General features: G+C 42.4%; 1 protein-coding gene across 1 annotated transcript; it reads right to left on the bottom strand.

The window, feature by feature from the left end:
- Window positions 1-128: 128 nt before the first annotated feature.
- rnf216 (ring finger protein 216) lies at window positions 129-20,506 on the bottom strand. Its single transcript, XM_079252442.1, has 17 exons — window positions 20,443-20,506; window positions 18,720-18,853; window positions 15,629-15,762; window positions 14,154-15,488; window positions 13,979-14,055; window positions 13,732-13,840; window positions 11,954-12,115; window positions 11,752-11,863; window positions 11,370-11,503; window positions 10,614-10,664; window positions 8,192-8,329; window positions 7,815-7,963; window positions 7,600-7,678; window positions 3,399-3,496; window positions 2,519-2,741; window positions 1,363-1,432; window positions 129-744 (listed from the first exon to the last, which is right to left on the bottom strand). Exons 2-17 carry the CDS (start codon window positions 18,826-18,828, stop codon window positions 368-370), a joined length of 3,357 nt encoding a protein of 1,118 aa, XP_079108568.1. The 5' UTR covers window positions 18,829-18,853; window positions 20,443-20,506; the 3' UTR covers window positions 129-367.
- Between the last annotated feature and the right edge of the window lie 1,685 nt (window positions 20,507-22,191).

Raw genomic sequence — 22,191 nt, 5'->3', positions numbered from 1 at the left:
GAATACCCTGCTGTCACACGTTAGACCAAAAAAAAAAAAAATACAGAAGGGAATGCTAACAACTGTTCCTTTTATATACTTTAATTACTCCAAAATATTTGTATAAACAGGAAATTATTTTGTGTCAAGATTTCTGAACTGTCCTTCAGCTCGACTCCAAACAGAAGCGGGTGAAAATAACACGGTGGGGGGACGTTTCTTTCCTTTTTCATGTCCTCTGCTGAGCAGAAGAAGGCAAACGGGACGCGCTCGTCGTCTCACCAGCTGGATGCGAAGGCCATGTTGGCGACAGACATGAAGACAGTTATAGTGATGGAAAACAAAAAGGAAAAATGCGAACAGCACTGAAAGGAGAAGCCTGACGGTGTTAGAAGCGTCTGTAGTAGTGTGGTGGGGGGCCGTAGTGCATTGGAAGGTCCATGTTGGGGGGGTGAGGGTGGAAGGGAGGGTTGTGGTTGTTCTGGTTGTTGTTGTTATTGTTCAAAGGAGGCAGATGCTGCAGGGGGGGCACGTAGGGGGCTGGGGGCAGCCGGGGTATGATGATCTGGTGGTACATGTGGCCCTGTGGAGGGCCTGCTGGGTAGCGGCCTCGTGGCGGGACAAATAGGGGAGCTTGTACCGCCTGGGGGTGTGGAGGGGCAGCGGGGTTGGGATTGGGTGGGTTCTCCGGCGGCGGACCCACACGTGGCCGTTTGGAGTCTGTGATAGCCTCTGGAGGCGGTCCCACTCTCTTCCCTGAATTATCTAAAAACAGAAAAGTGAAGTTGAGACATTTTTATCCTCCTGATGCAAAAGAAACAGGAAACGGTGGCGCAACCGCCGGCAACGGGTCGGAATAAATAAATAAAGTGACACAGGAAGCAGGAGGGAGAAGAAACGTGGCTGTTGCTGCTAACTGTCCAACGCCATTATCTACTTCAGCCGCTGCAGGCTAAACACGGGAGATACTGATGACGCGCACTAAGATGTATGTTCTCCTTCTTGCATTTGTTTATTTTCATCGTTAATTTAAATAAATTACAAAGAACAAACAATACGCAGAGCAAAAGCATCTAATTGTGGTCAACAAAAAATTTACTCCCGAGCTCACCCCACTTCTGCATCCTTACAGCCAAAACGATGCGCTCAGGTGAGTGCAACTATTTCTAACGTGTGCGTTCACACCCAAAGTGACACACCCTCCACCCAAGTGCCAATCAAGCCTGCACACATCAGCATATTTGTAGACATTTATGACTCATAATGTGGCTCCTACAGTGGCTCTCTGCGGTGATTTCCTGCCAGGTGACATCACCATCGACTGTTTTTTACATCAGAGAAAAACAAACAAACAACAATTATTAAACATGTTCAGTTACTGACCTGCACACTTCTTATTCAGCTCAGCTTCACCTTCCTTCTGGATCTCCTGAATCAGCCGCTCGTCATCTTGCTGCAGACACACACACGCACGCACACACACACACACACACACACACACACACACACACACACACACACACACACACACACACACACACACACACACACACACACACACACACACACACACACAGTGTAATGAATGCTCAGAACAAACCCTGCTTTACTGAGAAAACACCAGGTGTGTGAGAACAGAGAAAGAGGTTCACAGGAAAACCAGAAATACCACGACCACTGTTTTTACAGGTAATTTAGCTAAAAACAAGCGAGGGACCGGGAAGGTGCCCTGCGGTCGCCCTGCGGTCGCCCTGCCCAACTTCAGCTTCACCGTCTTTCACCAAATGTAGAAACTTTTAAATCCAGGTTAAAAACATTTTTCTCATGCGCCTATGCATGACATCTGCACAGTAACTTAATTAATTCTGCTTTTGATTATTTTAATATAATTTATGATTTTATTGTGATTTTGCTATTTGTGTTTTCTTTTATGCTTCTTTTTCTGTCACGCTTTTAATGTTTCATGTAAAGCACTTTGAATTGTCCTGTACATGAAAGGTGCTGTACGAATAAACTTGTGATAAAATAAACACTCAGAACAGCCTCGTTCCTGGCGTCCTCAGGCGCAGATTATTCTGACCAAACACAAACAATCTGTAGCTTGGATGTTCCCTCCTAATGAACCAAACCAATCCAGCTCACATTAAAACTGTTGAATAAACATAACAGATCAGATGACTCCTTCCTGCCGCCGTCTGATGGGCTCACTGTTAATCCTTCTTCTTGTTTCGCTGCCATGACCAACCCTCTGCCAGCTCGGGTGCCTCTGCAGAGCGACTGGAGCTTCTCCAGCTCATTAAATACTTGGGAACTAATTGACGCTTTAGGTTGCCAGCGATTCTGCGGCCAGGCCACTGCGGGCAGTGATGGAGTCGGACGGCGAAGGTCAAATGGCCGGCGGGGGTTTGCATCTCTTTGCAACAATCTTTAAGACTGCTTTGCTTTCATCACACAAATAAAACATCAAAAGACAAGAGAATAAGAAGAAAAAGAAGGTGATTATAGAGAGAGATGGTGGGTGTTTAGTGACGGAGCACACCGTGGGATCCGTCCAGAGGGAACACTTGCGGCAGTGTCGGCAGGGAGCGCCGGGAGAGCGGGCGTGCTGGCAGAAGTGGTTGTAGCCGTTGATGGCTTCCCGACAGAGGTAGCACATGAAGCTGCCGCAGCGACACGACATCCGGTTGCAGCCCTCTGACTTGACCAGGCCCGTCCCGCATTTCACACATTTCCTCACCCGAGCGGCCGTCATTCGCTCCTCGCTGCAGTACGTGGAAAACACCGGGGTTAACAAGAGGCAGCTACATAAAACCAGGGGAAGATCTTAGGAAGTGTTTTGTGCTCCTGCTGGTTTAAACATAAGTGTGTTTATTATAATCTGATATTTTGGGATCCACAAACATTCATTGTTGGCAGATAAATCAGAAGGCCGTGGCGATAAGAACTACTTGTACCTTCTTATTTGTGAGCAGAGGAAGCAAACCTCCACCACCTGGAGGGCTCTGAATGTTTTTATCATTCCTTTTAGTTTTGTCCTGTTAAAACCATCAGAGCGCTGATCCGTCTACCGGCCCGCTTCCTGCCTTTTCAGCACCAGGAAGTACGATGATCTGAAAACAGGAAGTACTGCCAGTGGGCCCTGCTGGGCCGCAGGAAGCAGCTGCTCTGTGCATCCTGAGGCGTTGTCAGGGAAACACTCATGTTTACCCAGCATCCTCTCTGACGAGAAGCTGGTAGGATGAGAAGCGTACAAAGCCCAAATGTCCATGTTGTGTTTAAGGTCACTTGCTGAAGACACCGACGTGTGGAAAGCGGAGTGATTGTAAGAATAAACAATCATCACATGCATTTAATATCTGGATATGAGCATTAAACCAGACTGCATGATGTGTTGAGAGGGGAAAAACTGACACACTTACAAGAGCACCCTCATGCGGATCTCATCCCTCTCCAGAACCTGCTCGCAGGTCTTCCCCATGTGCTGCTTCCACTGCACGTGGCACTTCCTGCAGCTCTCCTACAATGTAAACAAAGAAATAACAAGATGAGACGCTGACTGTGAGAAATAAAGAGAAACAGATTTGCTTGTTGAAATGACAGAAAATCCAGCAGACTGTCTTGCATTTCCACCCCCCCCCACCCTCCCACCCCACATCCACTCCTCCATCCCTTGTGACATGTTCCCAACAAACGCTGAATAAGCAGACTGCTGCAGCCAGCGTTGCGTCCCCACGGCGTCTGCTCTGTATGCTGCCGCTGTTCCCACTGCAGGAACGCAGACTTGCACAGACGCGGCGAGGTGCGGCCTTTTGCTGCAAACTGGTTGCCTAGAAACAGCATCTTCATACTCCGACCCCCCTCGTCTAGTCAGAGACATGCATGTGAAGGACATCCAGGGCAGACGGCGTGGTCGCGCACACTCACACGAGCTGGTCCTTCTCCTCCCCCCAGTAACCTTTAGCTAAGTGGCGTCAACATAAATGTTTGAACGGCTCATCTAATATTAAAGAGCGCAGTGAATGACAGCTGATGCAGCAGAGTGTGATGCATGTCTGCAGAGCAACCTCCTGTCCGACAGTCGGATGCAAAGCCATGCTCACCCTCTGCATCCTCTGACCTCCTTACACACCCTAAATCACTGCCTGGGTGTATGTGTGTGTGTGCTATTGTTTATACAGCTTAGCTTCCATAGAGCTCCTCTCACAACTGTCAGAGACAGCTCTGTGTGTGTGTGTGTGTGTGTGTGTGTGTGTGCAAGGTCAGCCAGAGGGTGTGGAAGTGGGCTGGAGAAGCCAGTTTTTCCTGGCATTTGGAGCAGCTCAGACGGTGGGCAATCCCTCCAGGATGAGAGGAATCCAAATGGTTCAAATGAAAGAAAATAGATGAGAGCAAAAGTCGGACTGATTTGTAGTTCAGGGATTCACAAGAGGAGTGTTAGCAGAGAGAAAAGACCAAGTGTGCACAGAACTGGGGGGGGGGGGGGGGGAGAACTGCAATCACACAAAGACAGAGACAGAGTGGTGACAGATCGCCCCCTAGTGGTAACAGACGAGACAGAGAAGACAGCGTGAGGGTGTGTGTGCATGTGTGTGTGTGTGAGTGTCTGTGACCTGTTTGACAAGACGCTGAAAGGCAGGAAAACACCTGAGTTCTTATAGCAAGGCTAAAAATACAGCCGTCGACGTCAGAGTGGCATCTTTCGAGGGGCGTGTCTCCCCCACCTCATATGATTCATTTAAATAAAGCCGAGGTTGCCTCAAGTTTCAACAAAGCTGACGGAGCCACACACAACCAGCTATATGACGGACAAAGCCTTTCACAAGTCTGACTGGAGCGAGTTTTCTCTGGTGACGCCTGCTGCAGCAGCCCTTATAAGGCAGCGCAGGCAGATCTTTGTAGGGAGGTGGCTTTTCTTGCAAAAGAGACGCGGGTCCAGCGTGAAATCCCACCGTACAATGTTCTGTCACATAAAACTCCTGTTCATGTAAAATCCACACATGCTCTGACAGGCCTTCCCACATAAAAACCCTCTTTGCTTTGGGATCACATAAAAAAGCCAGAGACAAACCGATGCAACAGTTCTCACAATCACATGTGGAACACATTAACATCCTCTGACGTGCATGCACATTGATGTGTGTGTGTGTGTAAGAGAGAGAGAGTGGCCTGTAGGTCAGACAGAGCCGGGAGGAAGAGGGAAGACAATCTGGGTCAAACTTGATCTGAACCACATTTGAAATGGAGGAGGAAGCGCCTCCAACCAGTAAGACACCAGTATGAAAGGAGTGGATCGGGTATCCAGCCAATGAGGCGGCTGCGTGAAGGAAAGCGGGTGGGCTTATGAACTGTGTTAGTTACATAATGAAACTCCTCCCTGCTGGTGGAGAGAGCGGGCTGTGGAACAACTGCAACAACTCCCTCATGGCCGAACAGAACAACAACAAAAAAAGTAATAAAAACTAAATAAAATCAAGTAAAAGTGACTGTTTCAGTGGAAGAGCTGACTGCTGGATAAATATAATCTGCTGTGCTGAAGACATCTTGTTTAGAAGAGCTAAAAGACCTGATGCTGAAGGGTTGCAGATGCATTTCTGGAGCTCAAACTGATCACACTCGAAGTGTGTTTTTAATCATCCAATTTTAATAAGTCACTGTCGAAGGCTGAAAGTTAAATATTCACATAAAACAACGTTAACAGTGTGATAAAAAATAAATGTTTGAGGTCAATATCAATGTTCCTGTATGCCATTAAACATAATGGAGCCACATCAGGTTAATGAACTGTGTAAATGCTGACTCAGCTTTTATCAGACTCATTGTAAGGTATCACCGTTGTTTCCTCCTGAGCACCCAAACAGTTTATACCAGCTGATGTGTGAGTCCAGGTGACTAAAATTAAATAGATCAGACATAAAGGAGCATGTACATCACTGTGTTTCAAGGTGTGTGTGTGTGTGTGTGTGTTAGGTTGCAGGGTTCTAACGTGAGTCTTTGGCTCCACCTACAGGTCTACACACAGAGTTGCACCATGGCGTTGTCCCGCTGCATTCACAGCTTGAAGTTCATTTCTATCCAAACAGAGAAAATCACATCAATCTGAAACGACTGATCCAAACTGTGAAAACGTCGTAGGAATAGTCCGAACAAGGAAATCCACTGATGTCTGACTGACAGTTTCACTTTGAAAGTTCCAGTATAGGAAACAACCTGCGGCACAGCAGCACCAGTAGCTGTTCTGGTTAGTTTAAACAATTCATAAAACCCAGTTTCTCAAAAGATGAGATATTAAAATGAGTATTATTTATGTGGATAGAAAAGCCCAAACTTTGGCAGATTTTCCTCCAAACAACATCCCTCCTGCAGCCTACCAGCTCTCCTACCCTCTCCAGGCAGTAAGTGGGTCTAATGTTGCCTCTGTTCTCATCGCATGCTCAGTCTTCATCTTGTTTTTGCCTCTTTTCCAATAATAATGTCTTCTTGCATTTCTCTGATCAATCAGCCATTCTGTATGTTTAAAACATGCCGAGTGTTTTAGTCCAGTTTCTGGCATGAAAAGGGAAATTCCTCTATAGAGTGACATACTGTCCTAGAAAAGTTTTTTTAAACGTTACTATGCCATTAAAACGAGTCAAACACATATTTTTAATCTCAGATTGTTACATAGAGCAACCTTTAAGTCTATTTTGGTAAAACTTTGTGAAAGGACTGATTAGATGTCGACTGCGGTTCGGTGTTGTCCTGGTAACACGGGTCCGTCTGACAGCAGTTGAAGCTGGGCTGATGATCCATATTATTCAGCTTTAGTTCTGATAATTTTATAGACTTTATAGGATTTTCTGATGTTTCCTGAGAGCAGAACAAAGCGTTCGTGGTTTCCAAAGTGAATTTCATGCTCCGATTCCAGATGTCCAGTTTGCATCTGTCCGTGTTAAATGAGCTAAAAGCTCAGAGAGGGAAGCTTTCTTCCCTCTCCTTTTTTCTGCATGGGAGAGTTTAAACTTGCATAAGTGGATCTTCACCGTTACGTCTGAGTTTGTGTCTACAGAGAGATTTTGGTAGAGAAGAGATAACTGTGTGTTTGTGTTGAACTGGGAAAGAACAGTGAGACGTTCCCAGCAGCAGAAACTCAAGGACAGATCTGGAGAGAAACACTGGGCTTGTGTTTGTGGTAAAGGCTGAGAATAGACTTCTGATATGTGTGTGTGGGGGTGTTGGGAGCGTTTCTGCCGAACAACAAAACATTTCTGAGAGGACAGCAAAGGGGAACAACCTCCCTTTCCTGCATTCCTGAGACAGAATGAGGAGACGCAGAGATAAAGAGAGAGGAAGAACCTCAGTTTATCATCTCCAAATTACTGCTCACCAGTCTCCCATCTATCCCTCATGTGTGAGATGACTTACGCTGAAATGGACACACATGCACACACACACACGAGGCAGAATGGCTCTTATGTCACAATCTGCTCAATTATGCACGTCAGCCACTCACGAACTCAAATTTAAACCTGATTTATCTTTTGTTGGAGAGTTAGCTGTGAACATAATCCCTTGTTAATAATCTGCTGCGGGAAGGCGGAAGCACAAACAAAAGCAGCGTAAAATAAACAGAGAAGGACTGACCTTGCGGCAGCGAGGGTTGGGACAGCTAAACAAAGACATGTTTTTGTCCAATAAGGCTGGAAAGTTGCAAAACGGGCACCTGTGAAGGTCAGAGAGGAAGGAAAAAAGGAGGAATATGTGATGCAGCTGCTCTTGCTTATGATACAAAGGAAACTGAACAATATAATGGGAGCGGTGATCCACACACACACACACACACACACACACACACTCACCTCACTAACTCATCAGCACAGGTGGCTGCGACCGCCTCCTCCGCCTGCCTCTCGTTATATTTACACAGTATATTCTCTGGTAGGACCTTCTCCAGCTCACACATGGGGTAGGAGCATGGGCACCCCCCCTCCATGCAGCTCAACTCTGACTGCAAAGCAACAGATATGAAGTTGTGTTTATTTTAATCAACATTCAGCCCATCTCAGCTGTTTTCTGCCTGCAGCCCGTCAGAAAGTCAAGGATTTTTTCTTTCCTTATTTTTATATGGATCGGTCATTCATAGTTGCCATCTGCAATTAGGTCTGATCCGAACAGGAGGAGAAACAGTGTGTGTGTGTGTGTGTGTGTGTGTGTGTGTGTGTGTGTGTGTGTGTACCTTCCCAGAGCCAAACACTGCCTCCTGAGCGTACTTGACCAGGCACTCTTTACAGAACAGGTGACCATCTGAACACTGGGTCATCTTCTCAAATGCAAACTCCCCGAAGCAGCAGCCGCACTCGATCAGCTGACCCCCCTGCCGAAGATTCACACACAGTTTTATCACTCAGCAGGATGATTAAATGATAAAAGTCAATATAAACACATTCTTTTAAAAGCAGGACGTTATTTAGTTTGAATTTTAAAATTAGGCAAAAAGCCCCATATGGGCTTCTATGTCCTGTATCCAGGATGTGGAAGACCAGCACAGCTACTGGAGAGAGCAGCTATGAGTAAAGTTTAAGTGCAAAACCCTTTCAGGGAGATTTGACAGTGAGGTCTTAGTGTCCGCTCTACTGCTCAACATGAATTCATGGCAACAAAATTCAGCTTCAGTTTGCAAATTTAACAAGCTTCGTCGTTTCACTGCAATGAACAAACAAAAAGGTGTTCGCAGGACAAAGATGTTTAGAGTCCGAGCGATCATCAAGTTCTGGGTTTGGATTTCAACCAGTATCTCATCTCATTGGGTCCATTTGAGGTGGAACTGGTGCACTGCTGGTTGGATGGAGTTTAGAAAAAAGCCATAAATGTCGCCGAGTCAAACGGACGTCTGTCCTTTTACACTGAAGCACAGACGTGTAAAAAAAAGTCTCAATCCACGACATCAACCTGGAGCTTTTGTCACGGCCCTCGAAGTCTCCCAAAGTAAATCTCACCGACTACCTGCAGATAAACTTTATAATTAGAGTTTTGTGTTTCCAACGACTGACCGTGTAAGGTACCTAAACCTTCGTTTTCACCATTTTTCTTTGTTGGAAAAACAAGTAAAAGGGGGAAAAATCTTAAACATCACACGTTTTCTAATCTTCTGCACCAGATGCTCAGACACCCAAACATCTGCATGTCGCTGGTTTTGGACATGTATTCAGCACTAACACCATGTGTTAACACACCGCTGAACAACCAGAGTCAAATGCAGCGGTCCATTTTTTGAGCGTGAAGACCACTTGTAACAGGCTCGAGACACGGGGAGGGATAAATGACAGCGACAGGAGAAATTAATCGCAGACCAGGTAAAACCCGTCCAACTGGACTCGCATGTTTGATTTGGTGCTTGTGTTGTTCTCACTCTCATATGCAAGTCGCTTTGGATAAAAGCATCTGTGAAATGACGACAGAATAGAATAAAGTAGAAGCTCCACACATTGAACGTGACAAACAGCAGCGGTAGTGTCGCACATCACACTCTATTGTCTTGTCTTTAAGATATTTGATTACTGTATTTATGATACTGGAGAGAATTTTGGCATTTTGACTGCAGTACAAGACAAAGCATGTTGAGTCGGGAGTCTTTTCTCGAACTGACAGAAATTTTGCTTTTAATTCCACTTTGCAAAAGAAAAAAAACCAACAGCAACCCTGGGTTAAAAACCAGTTAACATCCTGGTGAATATATCTTTCTTATAGCATCTTTTGATGTCAGCTCTTGAGGCCGATCCAGAAATATTCATGTTTTACTTGAACAGTTGATGAAACCCTCACTGATTGGTTGTAGTGCCACGTCAACATGACAAAAGTTGAGCTTTTTTTTTTTAACTTTCCTGTCACTTCGCAAGCCGTCTGCACATCTGTGTGAACGAGTGTGATGGCTGTGCCTACAGCCACAGATATCAATATGCACCACACACACACTTAGATTGATAGTTTATATTATCTGTAAATTAGGATTTAATTTACAGATAATATTTTTGTTAGACATTAGTTTAGTTTAGCATCACAACTATTCTGAAATAGCGTGCATTTCAGTTTGTTATGGTGGTATGATTTATTTATGTTCTTTTCCCTTTTTCCCAGAAGCTCCAGTCCCTTGGCTGTCAACCAGCAGGCGGCCACAGGGTGGAGCAGATAACTGGATCAGATCGTTGGCTGCAATAAAAGGGGGTCATTTAGGGTTTTCTTGTACATTTAGGTACATTTTTTTATGTCATCCCTCATGTCTGTTTTTTATTTGGGCTGATCAGCCACTATTTAAGTTTCTCCTTGTGTGTCATTTGTTCGGTCCATTGGTTTCATTTTGTTGCTTGAGTTACTTCTGTTACAAGTTCTCTGATCACAGTTTTGTTAAGTTGACCTTTTTTATGGGCCTGATTTTGTTCATCCATGTTAAAATAACTTTTTGGGGTCATAATAACAACCCTTATTTCTGAACTTTAAACCTGACTGTTCTTTACTGCTCGGCCCATCACATGCACGTATGCCGCTTTTCGCTTGGCTGGAGGAGGGCGGCGATTTTCACCTCACCGCACCACGATATGAATGGAGAGTAAGCAACGTCGCCCCTGTGTGTCGAGCCCATAACACCACACTGTAGTTCTTACCTTCTTATATTCATCTTCGTTAACCTGCAGAGCCAACAGGAAGTCTTCATGCTGGACAGAAAGAGGATAATCTCATAAACCCACAAACATCTAGATCTTTAATATAAAAGTGTTTGAACTGATGTCAGTAAATGTTACAGATACCAGCAAACTGAGCAAAATTTCACTTTTTATTTCTACCAAACATGCAGCGGTCAGACCTGGGAGGCCTACTACCCAGCTCCTCCATGAAGTTCCAAACTCCAGACCTAAACTCCAGAGGTGACGGAGCGTTTTGGGTGGTTGGTCCAAAACAGTGGCTTTATAGTCTGTAGTCTACGTCAGACTCACTGCACTGGATTTTAAACACAGCTGATCTCAACATTTATTTCAACCTTGTTTTTAAGTTTTATCATGTTTTTCTCACGTTCTGTTTTATTGGGCTCACTGTTTTTATTGTTTGTGTTTTTATCGTTTTACGGCTTCAATGTACAGCAGGTGTAGTAAATGAGCTGTTTAAAAAAAAAAAAAAAAAAAAAAAAAAAAAAAAACTACATAGACATATAAAAGGCATTCACATTACCCAGACATTTGATAAAAAGCCAGAAGAATTTGCTGTTATTGAATCAAATGATGTATTTAACAAATCATCTGTTCGTTTAGAAAACTAAACAACAGAAATCCTCATGTTCCACATGTTCGTACTGATATAGAGTTGATGCTGTTTCTTACTGACAGATGTGACTATATGATCAATAAAGGAAGCTGGGTGTGTACCTCTGCCCATTCCTTGGCCTTCTGCTGATAGAACGATAGCTCCTTTTGCACAGAAGCTTCCAGGCTGTTGTATGTCCTGTAGTAACGGCGGTCATTCTCCAGGAAATACATCCTTCTGTCCAACTTCACTGAACCTGGCAGCAAAAGACGGTTTTCAGCAACAGAAACTTTCTCACAAAATCTTTTTAAAGCAAAAAGAAAAGAATATCTAAATATTCTCTCTGCAACTTCTTCCTTAAAACAAATTGTGCTTTACTCAGTGTGACAGAATGGCTTGTGAAACAGACTGACAGAAGACAAGCAGGACAGGAATATAAATGCAGGTGATCGCACAGATTATGGGATGCGCTGTGAGCAAAGAAAAACAAGGAAGTCTGCCCACCGTGCTCAAAATGAAAATCAATGTAGCAGCGCTCCAAGGAAGTCCTGCTCCGTCGTCTCTTTCCTGATGAATCGCCTGATTCTTGCCACTTTTTCAGAGCTTCACATAAGGCCTGGGAGAAGGTTAAAACAAAGCAGAGGAAAGTGAGAGGGATGAAATCTATATATCTGATATGCGTGATGCAGTATAGGAGCACAGGTACCTTTCGTGTGATTGCATAGTGTCCTTTCAGGGCGTTTAGGGCCCATTTGATGTCCTGGCAGCTGAGCATCCGGAAGTCTGCCATGAGCAAATCAGCAGCCTGCATCATAACGTTTGGTCCCACGGTGCTCAGCTTGGCATAGTCAAACAAGTCCTCGGTCACCTGCAAGCACACATGCAATCCTTTTACTTTTATATCTCAGCTATAAACAAGTACGAAGCACTAAGATCAAACAGGATAATATAATATGGTTGCTTTCTGCTCGCAACTAAAGCTTGTTCATCAAAACAGAGTTTCAAAAAGCCATAATCTGGTGAGTGATACCAAAAATAGTTCCATTATAAGAAAATATGATTTTTTTTTAAACCCCAAGCCTGTACTTATGTAATGAGGAACAATCTCTTCATTATCAATCGCATACACACTGCTTACATAACTGCTTGTTGCTCTGGTAGGAGTGCTCCAGCTCAGTGAATCTAATTCTAACACTTCATGTTTTTATTACACTTTGTTACAATGTTAATTATTAAATGTTAAAACAATCAGAAGGAACTGAATCTCTATGTGCAACTGGAAGTAATTCAGAGACAGATACATGATTTAAAACAAGACAAGACTTGAAAGGTTGTATATTGATAAAAAAAAAAAAAAGATGTCAAATTTCACAACTGGAAAAGTAATAAGTCAAGTCGTCAAACTGTGTGACCTCCAGCAAGCAGTAAATATTACTAAAAGAAAGAAAATAAGTATGGTAATAATTTTTGTGCAGGAATGTACTAGGGAACCTGCAGAATGACACCAGGAAGCCTTCTGACAAGTCATCTTCCACTCTTCATCCACAAATACAAGTTAAAACCTTAAAATGCAAAGAAATACAGAAGAAGATCCCAAACCAGCAGCCATCTCTGGACCTGAGCAACACGTTTCTTTGAAAGTATTTTTCAGGGAAAGTTTTACTTTTTTCTCAGCAAATCAACGCCAACACACATTCTGCATCTATCACAGTCAAACAGCAGAGTATGGCTGTTAAACTGGCTTTCCTACCATGAAAACTACATCTCTGAAAACTATTTTTGCTTTATGGACATCCAGTACATACATATAGACATGTGTGATGTGACATATGTGTAAATACATGTTGCAAAACGTGATTCCTGAATAGACACAAACAGTCGTCCTCAAATGTGTTCATACCCTCCATTAAAGAAGGAAAAAACAGCTGCCTGTGAAATAAGCTGAAACTGACAAAAGTAATAAAAATGTGGTGAAAATTGAATAATATGTTACATCAATCATAAACTAATAATTTGTTGAAGAATCCTTTAACGTTTCCAGTCCAGTCAGGTGTTTTCTGTTCCTCTCAGTCAGACCTGTTGACGTATTTATCCTGTTGTTCATCAGAAAAGTGCTCTCATTTATCCAGGTCGGATTTGTTTGTTTGTTTTCTTTTTCAACTCGATTAAATGGCAAATCTGTGTCTTATATCACTAAAATATAATTTAGCAAATTTTAAGCTATTGCTTCTTTTTTCAGACTCCAGTTATTTGTATGTTGTAAATTCAGGCTTTTCTTGAATGAAAGGGGATGAAAACATTTGTACACGATGGTTTATCTGTAGTAAGACTTTCCTGCTTCTGAAAAAGGCACCAAACTCAAACTGAGCACATGTAATCAAACAGAAAATGTTTCCACATCTGACGTATTAGCCCCATATCATGTTCCAATAAATTATTTAAACAACAACAACGTGGTAAATGACAAGTGATGCAACCACGCACCTCCGTCTGGGTGTCTCCAGACTCCAACAGGATGCTGGTAGGAGCTGCTGTGGTTGCTGCTGTTTCCCTCCTTGGATACTCTGGATTTTCCAACAGCAGGTTACAGATACTGGAGGGGGGGGGGGGGGCGGCGAGCACAGGGAGTTGGATGGAAACAAACCACAAGATGATGAAGTAAATGATATACACAAGATATTCAACATTTCACTGATGAAGTACTGGAGTGTATTTTATGCCAGGTTCTTACACATTCAAGTCTTTCGCATTATTCTTTAAGATCAGTTCTGCTACATAGGCGTCTTGGATGTCTGGGAACAGATCCCGCTGTGGAGGACGCACAGAGGGAATGAGACATCAGAGATGACCATGATCACCTTAAAGCTCTTAAACTTGGTGAGAGTAGCAGTGTATGTGATACTCACTACACCGGAGATGAGGGTCCTGACAAACGGCTGCTGCTCTAGTCTCTCCTGTGCTGCAGAGGGTCCAGGTCTTGCATCCTCTATTTGTGGAACGTCCTCAGCTGCAGCGGGGACTGCAACCAGAACAGGGACTGGATTCTCTTGTCCGGGGTTCGGGGCTAGAATGACACCAGCTTGCTGTCCATTGTGGAGCACTGACGCTGTGGCAGCTGGGGGAGCGGGGGGGTTAGAATTCACATTAGGCACCCTGATATTGAGGTTGAGAACTGGGGGGGCCACATTGGAGGCTCCAGCCTGTAGCTGAGGATTGGAAGCTACAGCCCCAGGCACCTGGCTCCCCAAAACAATCCGGTGACCCGCCTCCGGAGGACCCAGTCTCTCTGGGGCCGCAGCTATTAGAACTGCAGGGGGGACCACTGGTATAACCTGAGGGATTTGAGCAGGCTGGACTGCATGCTGGGCAGGGGCCTGAGCCAGGGGTTGCGGCTCAATCTGAATGAGATTTCCCTGCATTTGATTGTGGGACACAGGCTGCAGCAGGCTTTGGGGCCTACGCTGCAGCTGGGATTGCGTTATTAGAGAAGAAGCCTGGATGCTTGGCTGTTTTGGAAGAACGAGCAGCTTCACCGTCTTCACCTGGATTAAGCCAGGCTGCAGATACGCAGACTGGACCTGTGCAGATGTTCCAGGCTGAGGCTGTGTCCGTGTGTGAGACTGAAGATGTGCAGACGAAGTGCTAGCCTGAGTACCATCTAGTGAGCTGCTCGTGCTCGCCTTTTGATCAGCGTTTGCAGAAGAACTTGGTGCAGTCACTGTGGCTACACAAGTATACCGTGCGATACTGACTGAGGCAGCCGCCTGCCGCTCAACAGGTAAATGTCCTGAAGAGTTGGGTGCAGACTGGGACAGTCCAGATGTGCTTGGTTGGGGCTGGAGAAGCACAGGTGTTTTGGATGAGATGGCACAAGGCTTGGCATTTGTGGAGGTAGATGGGATGTAGGCAGACGGAACTGCGTGGAGCTCCACATTTTTCAGTGCTGATGTACCGCGCTGACACTGTGAGTATTTGTGGTGCTTTGGTTGCGACTGGGTGTGTGTTGATGGCCCAGGTTGTGGCAGTGCGCGTTCAGGTGAGACGGACCGAGCTGAAGACTGTGTGGGTATGGCTGGTCGGCTGGCCTTGGCATCTCTGGAGGTAGAGGGAGCAGAGCCGGGGTCCCCTTTGTAAACAGCAGGGGTTGTGCTACTTTGATCAACAACTTCAACTTTACTGTTCGAGGCCCCGCTCCATATGGCTGCTTGGCGAATCAAAGGCTTGCGTGCAGGAGTTGGTGGCTGGAGGCGTCATGGAGAAGCAGAAGAAAACTTTTTAAAATATTATTTCTTTTGTTAAGACTGGAAAAACCGAACAAAATCATATATAGGCAAGGCTAACACTTTCACCTTTTGTCTATCTAGTTAAACAGAAGATTCACCTCCAGTATGCTGATGTCATCATCGTCGTCCGCATCGTCTGGGACTAAAACAGGACTTCCAGGTACCAGAGTCACCGGCTCATCGTCCGAGTCATCAGAAATGGTGATGAGCTCCCTTTGACCAGCACGAGAGCCTGCACAGATACAGTTACATGCAGTTGGACTTTATAGAGACGGAGAGCACTGCAAATAAATATTCATTTTTAATACATTTATTTCAAATTAAAGTGAGTGAAAGAGAGAAAAAATGCAATATTTTTATAGAGGTTTGTGTTTAAAATGCTGAGACAATAAAAACAAAACATCAAGTTTACTACCATTGCTGGTAGCATTTTACAAACACGCTGGAAGTGGAGGTATCTATACTACTGCTGGGTTTTTTTTAACAATGCTGGTTACCATTTAAACTGGTGACTCAGTCCAGTTTAACACTTTATAATACGATAATACATTTTATTTAGAGCGCCTTTGAAGAAACCCAAAGCTGCTTACAAATTGATGCAATAAGAACAGATGAAACAGGGTGCACAGTTAACAAAAGAAATAAGCTAAAAAGCAGCAAATAAAACAATGAGACTAATCATATGGAAGGGTCAAAGATTGTCAGGAAGTTTAAACAGATGAGTCTTGAGATGAATTTTAAAAGTAGGAAGGGATGTGATGCTCCAGAGACCGGGTGGACCACTCCAGGGTTTGGGAGCAGAGCAACTGAAAGCCCTGCTCCCCATGGTAACCAGGCGAGGGACGGGGACAGTGAGGTGGAGAGAGGAAGAAGACCTGAGAGAGCGAGAAGGTGTTGCAGTGTGGACCAGTGCAGACAGACATGGAGGGGCAAGATCATGAATGGCTTTGAACATGAATAGGAGAATTTTGACACAGGATACAGGAGTTTATGGGGAGGCAGTGAAGCTGCTGAAGGATAGGGGTAATGTCCTGACATGATGAACTTCTAGTGATTATATGAGCAGCAGAGTTCTGGACCGGTTGTAGTTTATGAAGCGATTGGTGGGGGGAGACCAGAAAGAAGAGAATCACAGCAGTCAAGTTGAGAAGTGACCAGGCTGTGAACTCCGACGGCAGAGGAGCAAGGGTTTAGGGAGGGGTTAATATTACAAAGATGGAAGAAGGCGGACCGTGTTATGTTATTGATATGTGCTTGAAAAGACAAGGTGCTATCTAGGATGACACCCAGACTCCTAACCTGAGGGTAAGGTGGGACAGGTAAGTTGTCAAATGAAAGTGGAAATCTGTTGGTTTTGGAGAGAATTGAAGGTGAACGGATGAGAATAAACTCAGTTTTACTGCTATTAAGTTTGAATGAATGAATGAAGTTTGAGAAAGTTGGAGGAGAACCAAGACTTAAGATCTGTTAAACAACTGGAGAGGGAGGGTGGGGGGGGAAGGAGTTGAGTTTACTAGAAATGTAAAGCTCAGTGTTATCCGCGTAGCAACAAAAATTCATATCACATTTCTGAAAAATATTGCCGAGGAGAATTATGTAGATGATAAAGAGAAGGAGACCTAGGACAGAACCTTGAGGGACACCTGCAGTGAGAGGAGACAGCTGGAGGGAGAAAGATTTAAGCTGAATGAACTGAGTACAGCCGGAGAAATACGATTTAAATCAGCGGAGTGGGGGATGCAAAGAGAGGATAATCTATGGAGATATGGTGTGAAAGGCCACACTCAGGTCAAGGAGAATGAGGATGGAGAGAAAACCAGAGTCATCTGACAAGAGGAGGTCCCTGGTGATTTTTATGAGAGCAGATTCAGTGCTGTCGCGGTCAGAAGCCAGACTGGAATTGTTCATAGAACTTGTTATGGGACAGATGAGTGTTGTAATGCAGCTACTTTAAAGACTTACACTGATTTAATGGAGTAACTGCTAGCATTATAAAGTTGCAACTCATGTAGCGTACAGTTACTATGACTCGCTTTTACATGAGAGAGATGACAGTAAAATGACCGAGCTCGTTTCAACCCTACAAGCTACTTGTGCTCCGATGTTTGTTCTCAGTTAGGCAATTAGTTTTATTAGCATTAGAAAACTGGCTAAATACTGGCATAAAAACATGCACAGAACTGAACTGACTACAACAGAGATCTCAAGGTTTTGTCCTAAAAACCTGGAGGCAGTAATGTGATGACCGCAATATAAAAACCAAATTTCACTCAAACCAATGCAAATCTCCACCAACACTGCACTCCAGAAACGAAACGATAAATAAATCATTATTATTTACCGATCACTTTTAATGGTAAATTTTTCTCAAAGCCATGATGGAAACAAAAAACTGTAGTTCAGCCTAATTTAAATTATTATGTTTATAATTTCCTACAAATGTTTATTTTTGCCTTTGACCAGTGAAGTGAACCAACGTCAGATAGCGGCAGATCTGAGTCTTTTTTTGTGCATCCAAATGTTACAGTGGATACTGATGCCATTTATTTAAAATGAAGGTTTGTGAAACAAAAGACAATAAAGATCTGAAACACAATAGTTCAGTTGTCTGGTGAACTCTTACATTACAAGATGGATAGAATAAATAATTAAAATGAAACTTAAAAAGAAATTAAGGACGACTGTTTTGTTTTAGTACTTCTACTGCATTTCTTTGTGAGTGTGATGTGATGTAGTGAGCTGCAAATCACAATGAACTTCCTTTGGGATTAATTAAGTACATATCTGATTTTCATTCATATCAATTTCTTGTCAGTTTGATTAAATTTGGAGGAAATAATGTGTTGTTAGTGACAGTTCTTAGTAAGAAACCCAAAATTGGGTGAAATCAGCCTAAAGTGAAATCAAAACATTTTATGTTTGTCTATTAAGTCAGTTGAGGCTGTATTAATGAATTACACACAAAAAATAAATATGGATAGTGTAATCCCAGATGGAAATTAAGCTGTAGTAGTTTAGTTTTTATTTATTTATTTATAAAAAAAACAATACATTGATTACAAGATAATGATAATACCTTGTTCCTGAGGTTGTTGGCTGCAGGCAGGAATGATCCCTGGTAGCTAAATCTAGGAAATACTGCAGTCTGAGGTGCCTATAAGTTTTTGAGTCCATGATGTTGTCTCTTACCTTGACTGCGGTGGACGTTGAAGCTTGCCAGGTGTATGACATCGTCGTCATTGCCTCCATCTGCCATTGTGAAACTACACTTCCCAGATCCCCGAATCAGCACATGCATAGAATCACTGCCAAGTCGGTTGCATCTATTCCACAATTACACACATTTAGATTACCATCACATCAAATACATAAATTCACAATATTTTCCTGGAGATAAACTATAACCTGAAACCTAGTCTTCATACTGAAGCAATTTTCTGTTGGTTTGTGTGTAACTCTAGTTTTGCCCCATTTTTTTCCATTTCATTTCATTTATTAAGATCCTAAAACATCAGTAGCTTTGCTTCCTGGGTTTTCCTCCACATTAAAGTACAAATTTAGTAATTTGCACACAGTTGTGCTCATATTTATTCATACCCTTACATTAAAGAAGGAAAAAAACAGCTGCCTGTAAAATAAGCTGAAATTGACTAAAGTAATAATAAATAAAAAATTTATGAAAATCATTACATTATTTTCAAATTCTGGTTCAATAGAATTTTTTTTTTAAAAAAAGCAAACACATAAGATAATTTATTACATATGACATCAAACTAATATTTTGTTGAACAATCCTTTAATGTTTCCGCTACAGTCAGGTGTTTTCTGTTCCTCTCAGTCAGACTTCTGCACCTGATGACAGGTATTTTGTCCCACTGTTCAACAGAAAAGTGCTCTAATTGGTCCAGGACCAATTTGTTTTTTGGGTTGTTTTTTTTTTTTTTCCTTTCTTCAACTCAATTAAATGAAAAAACAGTGTCTTATATTACTAAATTATATTTTTGCCAATTTGTAGTTATTGTTCCTTTTTCAGTCTCCAGTTATTTGAGTGACTGTTGTAAATTCAGCCTGTTCTTTAATGAAAGGGTACGAATACATATGAGCACAACTGTAATTTTATACACCATGTACACCCACCCACACATACACAAACAGAACATAAAATACAACAAAAAGGACGTAAATCACATGTGTCATTCAGCTAGACAAACAAAATATTAGAAACGGTATTCCCCTTGAATCCAACTCATGGTTTCATTTCTATGCCTTTCTGTTTTTGTTATTACCGGAAAACGAAAGTGGCAAGCTTCCACCTACGACCAGAAATAACCTGATTAAACCATTTCTAATACAGATAACAGAAGATAAACATGAACAATGACGAGTTCAACTCTTATTTCAGTATAAGCTCGAAGAAAAAGAAACCAGAAGCAGACGGATCAATTTGCCCTCCAGAAACGACACTGCTTATAAAACTGTTCAGCATCAAGCTATGTTTAGGTTCATGAGCTAGCTGTTGTGCTCTTCCTAAATATGATGGGAGGTTTAAATCGGTTTATATCTACCTCGTTTTTAAACCATAAAGCTAATACTGCGTGGAAAGACCATGTCTCTGCTCCAGTTACAACTGCCTACGTTGTATTTGTGACACTGGCTTAGGTTTAGCACGAAACTGATCAGAATAAAGTTGTAAACCGAGCATGTCAGAAGAAAATATTTATGATTTCCGCTCCCAGACAGACAGCTAACACAAACCCAAACTCAGCTAGGCTAGCGTCCATTAGCTTGACTGGCTGCTAGCTAGCCGGATAACTAGTGAGCTGACTTCTGACTAAATTAGAAACATAAACGAATGATACCCTACAACACACAGTGTAAACTTTAGCTAGAATTTTTTCAGATGGAAATTTACTTTATTGCAGCTTCGTCGTGGATAATCAGTAAGAATCTTGCTAGTCCGCCTCTTGATAGACTGAACCCGTGGAAACGAAGACAAACTGCCAAAACAAGACCAGCGTCGTTACGCATAAGATGCTTTTCGCTGCGTACGCCCATGGGCTTCTGGGAAATGTAGTCCGTGAGGTGTCTCATCTCAGCTGTGGCGTGGCAATACAAAACAAATACAGGGATTAAGAAGAGAAGTATCCGTTTAAATGTATGTTTGATTGTCTTTAATTCAAGTTCATTTGGGTGGCACGTTTTTGCAACTGCAGCTGCCCAAAGCGTTGGACAATAAACAAAACAATGTTTTTTGATCAAATGCCAGTGCTAAAAAGTGGGTTTTAAGTAGAGACTTCAATCCAGGGACAGACTGACCAGTTCTGATGTGATGGGGAATTATCTTTTTTTTTTTTTTTTAATGTGAATTTTCTTTTGATTTTCAGGTTCACACGTAAGTTAGTATTGTAAATACACGTCACAAGATTATTATTAAAGGGAAACATTAAAACAATGTGTGTTTTGAAAGACTGTTTCAAAACAAATGAAAACTGTTAAAAAATTATAAAGGCTTGATTGGGGCACAATACCCCTGTTTTAAAATGGAGTTACATCTTTAATGTTTTATATTTTGAGTACCTTCAATACCTTCCAGCCCACCACTATGGATGTAGTCTCACCTTAACAAGCTGTAAGTCCTCTATGGTGATCCCCCCTTTAATACACTGACAACGTAGATACATGCAGAAAGTCTCTTAGGATGCTGCAATAGTGGCGTCTAAAGAAAATATGAGGTAGGTTAATATCAGAGCCACTCTTTGAACCTCTCTCCACTGAAGCTTGAACCAGCAATCTGTTTGCTGTGGTGCTGCAGTGCTACTTTCACAGCTCCATGGCCTGAAAGCCAAATGAGGAGTAAATATCCAACAACAAAAACTGATATTTATTCATCTGTACTCTTACACTTTTTTTTTAATTTAAAATATAAGCAAGTGTGATACTGTGCTTTTAAGTGAGCAACAAAACTTAATTTCCCTCATATTTAAATGTTTCTTTGTAGACTCAGTTATTTCCAGACAATTACACACAAAACACAGGGATTGTATTTTCAATTTAATCTCTTTAGATATAATCTTATTTACACAGTATTTTTTCATAAATGTTCATTACATTGTAAGTTACAATACTTTTGCATCCATTACACAGTGACCTTAGACGTTAAAAAAATGCAGATTGAAATAATACTGCTGAACAGTCTTCAATCTGGAGCATATCCCAAAACTTGTCCATGTTGCTTTTGTTTAATTTTATTCTCCTCTACGGTGCATTAATGACTGAAAGTAAGACATTGTGGTCTTAAGGACGATGACTACTTTTCCAAAACATTCAGGCTACGGTTGAGGAAAAAGATGGACAAAGAGACATCATGAATAAAAAATATAGCAATATGGGTGATGCAACATGTATGAAAGGCTTAAAGAAATTTTATTACACATCATAACTAGAGAATTCCTGCAACTGACTTCTTTCTTCTTTCCATCCTCAAGGCTCATTTTGATTAAAAAAAAACAAAACAAAACAAAAAAAACAAACAAACATGCCCTCGGACATATTCATACATCAGTTGAGTTAGATTTGAAAACTAAGAGGTGGGAAAAATAATTTCCCTTTCACTTCAATAAATGTAACCTGGCATTTTTAAAACATTAACACATCAACAGTT

The sequence above is a fragment of the Telmatherina bonti genome, assembly GCF_933228915.1.
Source record: "Telmatherina bonti genome assembly, chromosome: 14".
Classification (NCBI taxonomy): Eukaryota; Metazoa; Chordata; class Actinopteri; order Atheriniformes; family Telmatherinidae; genus Telmatherina; species Telmatherina bonti.
This window is presented reverse-complemented; position numbering and strand designations above follow the sequence as displayed.